Genomic DNA, 7324 nt, shown 5'->3' on the forward strand with positions numbered 1-7324 from the left:
TAGACATTGTCAGTATTATCACGGCAACCGGATACACGTGTTCCATTGGACTCTTCCATAAATTTCTGACCTAAAGCAACGTTGGAGAGAGGGTCATGTTGGTCATCAACACTGCTACTCTCTTGTAACCTGACACGTTTCTTAAATGGACTATCCTTGGGTATCACATTAGCTCTTGAAATATGAATACTGCCTTTGATGTCATCAATTGTTATAGTTCTACCCTGCTCCCGACACAGATCTGGTATAGCTTTGAAGTTACTTGTCCCCATTTGATGTCCATTAACTTTTCAGACACGTATTTCATCATCTTCATGACAGTTTATTAGATGCAGTATCATATTCTTGATGCATGGCTGCTTCTTGGGGCAGTAATAGAACATGTATGTTGACATCCTTTTCCTGTTCAAACTCACGACCATCATCTACATTAGCACTATGTTTTCTTAATGACACACATTGGTCTTTCTGAATTACATTAAATGGAGAAACAACCAAAACAACGGGTTTGTTGACATTTTCACCAAGAACTTTTGGTAGTAAATGATGGATTATACTTTTTCCATATCCAGCTGGAAGATTGACGATAATGTCATTTCTGTTAACTAAATACATTAAAGCTTCACGCTGTTTGTCTTTCAAAATCAGTTTCTCGTCGTAGCAACGTATGACAGCATCCAATTTTTATCAATTTTGTATACATATGGCCTAATAATTTAAGCTGCGTAAAAAGGGCCAAAACACCAACTTTGGGGAAAGGGCCACAGCCTTTCTTTTTCGGGGAAAATTTTCTGGCTTTGGGGAATGAACAATACTGAGGTAGGTTGAAAATTTAGAGAAAAATGCATGATTTTAAAGAAATTTTTGTAGGGGAAAGGGCCTTTTTGGTTTAGGGGAAGAAACAGAGGCCCCTTGCGAAGAAGGTTTTTTTTGGCCCTGTGACGTAACACCAATTGACAAATTATTAAATATACATAAAACGCAATTGCTCACATAACGGAACATGATATTAAATGTTACCACATTTTGTACTGAATCAAATTGAATGTTGCTGAAAACAATAGAATATTTAGATAATGGATATTTCATTCTGTTAATAATGCTGTCTTTGAGTCACGTTTTAGTTCATATGCAATAAATCTCTAAAAGGTTTGTTAATTATTATAGTGGGTTAGCTATAAGCCAAATATGGCTTTTTTCGGTATTTACTTATTATCTTTATTGTTTATTTTATTGCACACATGGAAACGCGAAACCGGAAAAGGCGCCGTCCGTCGGTCAAACTACACCAGCATCCCAGCCAAAACCTACCTGGCACCAGCCAACAACCCCGTCAGCTGCCTTCCACCCAAATGCCCGATCAGCTGCCTCCCAACCAACAGCCTGTCCAGCTGCCTCCCAACCAACAGCCTGTCCAGCTGCCTCTCACCCCCAGCCATCGACTCGGCCAATGGTCTTCAAACCAACAGTCCGGCCATCAACCCGACCAGCTGCCTCTCAGTCAACAACTGGGCGACCAGATGCAGCCTGCAGCAAGCCAGCCAGATCCGGCTGTTCAATCGGGTAATGGTTTTAGTGAGGATATTTTTTTACCATGCATGATTCCTAGTTTTCAGTCTGTTTTAGGTGATCATGTTCCTCAGTCAATTAAAGACAAAATAATATCAGGCCAATATGTAGATCTGGCATGTTTGTTGGAGGCCCCGGTAGTTCCTGAAGATTTAGGAAAACATTTGGTTTTGAATAATTCGGGTGAATTAGTGGTAAAGCCCAACATGAAACAAAGCATTGTTGATATAGCTAAATGGACTGACGCATTCCTCATTTTCTCAAGCATTTATTTAAGTGCTCATCCGGTTAAAATGCAAGATCTCTTAAAGTATATGCACACTATAAGGCTGGGGGCAGCAAGACACACTGAGGGTTGGAGATCTTATGATCAACAGTTTAGGTTGAGAATGGGTAATAACCCAGCGAATTCGTGGGCAATGATTGATATGGAGCTTTGGCTGTTGTGTATGGGGCCTCCAAGGCAGCCAGTTCATGATACAGGGAATTTTGTAAGAAAATGTTATGATTTCAATTATACCAGATGCTTACGGTCAGTTTGCAATTACAAACATGCTTGTATGATTTGTGGTTCCGACCATCCTTCCAGGGTATGTCATCTCAAGCCTCGCAACACCAGTTCCTTGGGAGGAGGGTCTGTCAGGGGGGCTGTCACCCAGACCTCGTACAGGCCTAGAGCTTACACGTTCCGACCTAGAGGCCCAATTCAGGGGCTCCGGGGCCCGTTTAGCAGATACTAATACCTCAGTTTGGTCTCTTGGCAAGTCGCCAATCAATGTTGTTACGATTTCTAAATATCTTCAGTTATATCCAAATAAAGAAGTAGCTTCTGTGCTCAGTAATGGCTTTAAGCAAGGTTTTAAGCTGGGTTATAAGGGTTCACATCTCGGTTCTTCAGCGAATAATTTGGTTTCAACAAAAGTGCATTTTTCAGAAGTCCAAAAGAAACTTGACAAAGAGATTTCCTTAGGTAGAATTTCAGGTCCTTTCAAAGTCCCACCAATTTCCAATTTAAAAGTAAGTCCATTAGGAATTTTAGAGAAGCCAGACGGGGGTTGGCGGTTAATTACACACCTGTCGTATCCCAATGGGTCAAGTGTCAATGATGGTTTTAGTGTGGAAGACATTTCTGTTAAATATACATCATTTGACAAAGTGGCTGACATGTTATTTAGTTTAGGTACGTCAGCAATGATGGCAAAAAGAGATATTAAATCGGCTTTTCGTTTAATGCCTATTTACCCAGGGGACTTTCACTTGATGGGGCTTCAGTTCAACAACCAGTATTATGTTGACAAATGCTTACCAATGGGTTTATCTATTGCTCCGGCTTTATTCGAATCATTCTCCACTTTTATACATTGGCTAGTAAGTTTCAAAACTGGGATTCAAACTTTAGATCATTATTTGGACGACTTTATTTTTGGAAGTGCAGCTGGGTCAAATAATTGTAACATGCTAGTTTCTACTTTCGAGGAAGTATGCACCGAAATGGGAGTCCCAGTTGCGGTGGAAAAGTCGGTCGGCCCAACAACAGTACTGACATTTTTAGGCCTGGAATTAGATACTGTGCAAATGACTGTTAGAGTACCTGCTAAAAAGTGGAAGAACTTTTGAAGCTTTTGCAAAATTGTCTAGTAAAAAAGAGACTTACGTTAAAAGAATTGCAGTCTTTGACTGGGAAGTTGAGTTTTTGTAGTCAAGCAGTAAGAGCAAGTAGGGCATTCTTGCGCCGATTTTATGATGCTATGTGTGGCTTAAAAAAGTCCTATTATAAGATAAGAGTTAATGGTGAAATGAGAGAAGACATCCTGATGTGGATTCAATTTATTGAAGATTTTAATGGCGTTGTACATATTCCAAATAAAGTATGGTTGGATAACTCTGTCATTCATCTTTACACTGATAGTGCAGGCGGTGCTACTCTTGGCTGTGGTTGTTATTTTGGAGGTAATTGGGCCTATTGCCCATGGCCTGTTCAATGGCAAGGCCAACCTATTTTATCAGATATAACATTTTTAGAGATGGTCCCTGTTTTGTTGGCAATATGGCTCTGGGGGGTCTTTTTGAGGGACAGGAAGATTAAGTTTCATATTGATAATTTAGGTTTGGTAGAAGTGATAAACAAACAGTCTTCCAAGTCGAAACGTTTGATGTTTCTGGTTAGAACATTTGTGTTGTTAGTTATGAAATACTCGGTGGTGTTTAAAGCAGTACATATTTCATCAAAGTCCAATTACATTGCTGATGCAATTTCTCGTAAACAGTTTCACAGGTTACAACAGTTAGCACCAGAGGCACAAGCGAGTCCAGAATCCGTCCCGCCGGAGTTTTTACTGATGATCTGCAACAAGAGGCTAATAGATTGCTAGACAATTCCCTTGCTGCTAATACAAAAAAGGCATACATCGTTGGGTTAGAGAGATTCTCTGAGTTTAAAAGGCAATACGGCTTGTCAGATGCCTGGCCGCCTACAGTTGAACAGGTGGTTCGATTTGTAGCATGGCTATCCCTACAGAAACTTACCCACAAATAAGCAAAATCATACTTAAGCTCTATAGCTTTTCATTGCAAGCTGCTTGATGTTGTTGACCCTACCAAAAAGTTCATTGTTTCAAAAATGGTTGAAGGAATGCAAAAAGATAAGAAAACACACGATAATAGGCTTCCAATTACCCTCTCGTTACTGCAAGGGATAGTAAGCAAACTTAATATTGTGTGTTCCAGTGTCTACGAAGCAAAACTGTTCACTGCAGCTTTTATGCTAGCGTTTTTCGGTTTTCTGAGAGTTGGCGAAATAGCTGTTCCTAAAAAAGGTGATAGTATTTTACAGGCAGCGGTGTTGGCAATAGAAGATTTACAATTTGATCACAATGGGGTAATCATTTCAATCCGGCATTCAAAAACTGATCAGTTGGGCAAAGGGGTAGCGCTCAAAATTACTAGGTCAAACAGTGAATTTTGCCCAGTTGTGTGTCTTAACCAGTATCTTCATGTTCGTCCTCAAGGGCCTGGTCCCTTGTTTTTGCACTTTAACAAACAACCAATTACTCGTTACCAATTTTCTGCTATTCTTAAGAAAACGGTTTCTCTTTTGGGTCTAAATTATGGGTCTTACAAATCCCACTCCTTCAGAATTGGAGCAGCAACTGCAGCTTCCCAACTAGGCTATTCAGTGGAGATCATTAAACAGGCAGGCAGATGGGCTTCCAATGCCTACCAAACATATGTTCGTCCTGTTCCTGTTGTCATGCCCAGCCTAATAAATAACCCCCATTAAAAAGGTATGGTTCATATAGTTAGATTCACGTGACTAACAAAAACCAAGTTGTATTAAGGAAAACCATCTGGATACTGGGTTCATCAATAATCAAGCAAGCCTTCATAGCAGCAAGATTACGACCTGAAGGGGCCAACCTCTGCCTTGAACCCAACATCATCTGGTGGCAAGGGTACAGTGGGTTAACACTTGCAGAATCAAAGAAAAAATTTCTTTCGCTTGCCAATGTGGGTAATTCTCCAGACTATATTGTGTTACATTTAGGTGGTAATGATCTTGGTCGTCGGTCACTGGTGGACCTTCGAAAATTGATTGTCGAGCTATTCAGGACTATACTGTCTATATTTCCAAGTGTTAAGATTGTATGGTCTGCAGTGCTTCCAAGGTCAAATTGGAGATATTCTGATAATAAAGTTGCTATGGAAAGCAAGAAAGCGCCTTAATAGTCATGGTTCATCTAGGGCTTTGGCATGTGGAGGGCATTACTTGGCCAACTCTGACTTTGGAAAATTTGAGGAACATTTGTTTGAGAAGGACGGAGTCCACTTGTCAACTCTGGGTACAGATATTTTTCTTTCTAATATGTCTGCAGGGCTTGAAAAACTTATAAAGCATAATACACCAATCCATTACTGAAGTTCTAGATGCACAAATTTGGGGGTTCTTACAATTTTAAATCCCAAACATTATGTATGTTGGTGTTGCTATTGAGTCCAAAAATAGATATTTGCAGTTAGTTTGTATGCATATTTTTCTTACTCATATGTATGAAAAAAGAAAAAAGAAAGTTTTTTGCTGCTAATTTTTATGCAATTTTTTGCTGCTAGTTTTTATGCATTTTTTTTCTGCTGGGTTTTATGCATTTTTGCTGCTAGTTTTTATTCATATCTTTGCCTTGTGTTTACAGTTTACTGCTTCCGACTCCAAGCATGCGTCCATCCGCCCTGCAGCCAAAGTTCTTTGGCAGTGGCCACCCGTCATCTCTGGCCCAGCTGGTTTCGAGGTTGGGGCATTTGGGCCGCTGGGTCAGCGTTGTTGGGTGGCCATATGGCAATCAGTGCCGGATGGACGCTTTTTACCTGGCACATTTTTTGGGGAAAATATATATGATTTTGTTGGGAGTGCTGATGGCCGTCACCCGGAGTCAGCACTCATATACAATTTATTTGTGCAGTTAGTTATTTGCAGTTAGTTTGGGCTTGCCATGTTCGCAGGTGGCCCTTGCTGCTTGGAGTCGAGACATTATATGCCAGAACCATTTTTTATGTTTTTATGTTATAAGGTCCTTTAATAAAAAGTAAAAATTTAGTTGAGTTTATATTTACTGTGTGAAAAGGGTTATTCATCGGAGTTTTCATATAGGCTTGCCCATGTAATGCTAGGTGGCAGTTTGGGTTTAGTTCTTGGCCTCTACAATAATATGGTCTATTACTAAATAATAGACCTGTTTATTGTTGGGCCACTGCTGGGCTGGTTTTTCAGTTTTCTTATTGTTGGTGTTTTTTAACCGAAGTAGCTAATTTTACAGATTTAAAATTTCTTTCTCATTGTTATCTACACAAACAAAAGGTTGTAAATTTTCTCCCCTCCCACCCAACCCATGTAGTTTGTTTTTACACAGTGTTGTTCTGTCACACTTTACTGCGTCCGTTATATATTTAAAAATTTGGTCAGGCTTAGGGTAAATATAGATTTATTTTAAGTTTTATTTGCCTGTCCACATTAATTTTAATAACATAAGGGGAAACTGATTGTTTTCCGTACTAGATTTGGTTTTAGTATATTACATATTCTGCTGGTTTGAGTTGCGTTTTTCAGTTTGCCGTGTAGACGCAGAGTACCAAACGTCGGATACAGGTCGGTCACGACTCCACTTCCGATGGGGCAGTTCGGACACCTCGGGTTTGTCGACAGTCGCTTGAAGTTAACGGTTCCTTGGCAATCAGTGCCGGATGGACGCTTTTTACCTGGCACATTTTTTGGGGAAAATATATATGATTTTGTTGGGAGTGCTGATGGCCGTCACCCGGAGTCAGCACTCATATACAATTTATTTGTGCAGTTAGTTATTTGCAGTTAGTTTGGGCTTGCCATGTTCGCAGGTGGCCCTTGCTGCTTGGAGTCGAGACATTATATGCCAGAACCATTTTTTATGTTTTTATGTTATAAGGTCCTTTAATAAAAAGTAAAAATTTAGTTGAGTTTATATTTACTGTGTGAAAAGGGTTATTCATCGGAGTTTTCATATAGGCTTGCCCATGTAATGCTAGGTGGCAGTTTGGGTTTAGTTCTTGGCCTCTACAATAATGCTGTCTTTCCAACAATACAAATCAATAAAGCATGATGAACAATATAACTCCTTGACTTTTTATACCCCCGGATCTAAAGATCGGGAGAATATTGTTTTTGTCTGTCTGTCTGTCTGTCTGTCTGTCTGTCTGTTTGTCTGTCTGTCTGTCATTGTATGTGCCACAA

General features: G+C 39.9%; 1 protein-coding gene across 1 annotated transcript; it reads left to right on the top strand.

Annotated features, from left to right (window-relative positions):
• Nucleotides 1-1114: 1114 nt before the first annotated feature.
• Nucleotides 1115-7045, top strand: LOC127856935 (uncharacterized). The gene is made up of 2 exons (XM_052393156.1): nucleotides 1115-1563; nucleotides 4297-7045. Exons 1-2 carry the CDS (start codon nucleotides 1189-1191, stop codon nucleotides 4378-4380), a joined length of 459 nt encoding a protein of 152 aa, XP_052249116.1. The 5' UTR covers nucleotides 1115-1188; the 3' UTR covers nucleotides 4381-7045.
• The last annotated feature ends 279 nt before the right edge of the window (nucleotides 7046-7324 follow it).

The sequence above is a fragment of the Dreissena polymorpha genome, chromosome 14 (genome assembly GCF_020536995.1).
Source record: "Dreissena polymorpha isolate Duluth1 chromosome 14, UMN_Dpol_1.0, whole genome shotgun sequence".
Lineage (NCBI taxonomy): Eukaryota > Metazoa > Mollusca > Bivalvia > Myida > Dreissenidae > Dreissena > Dreissena polymorpha.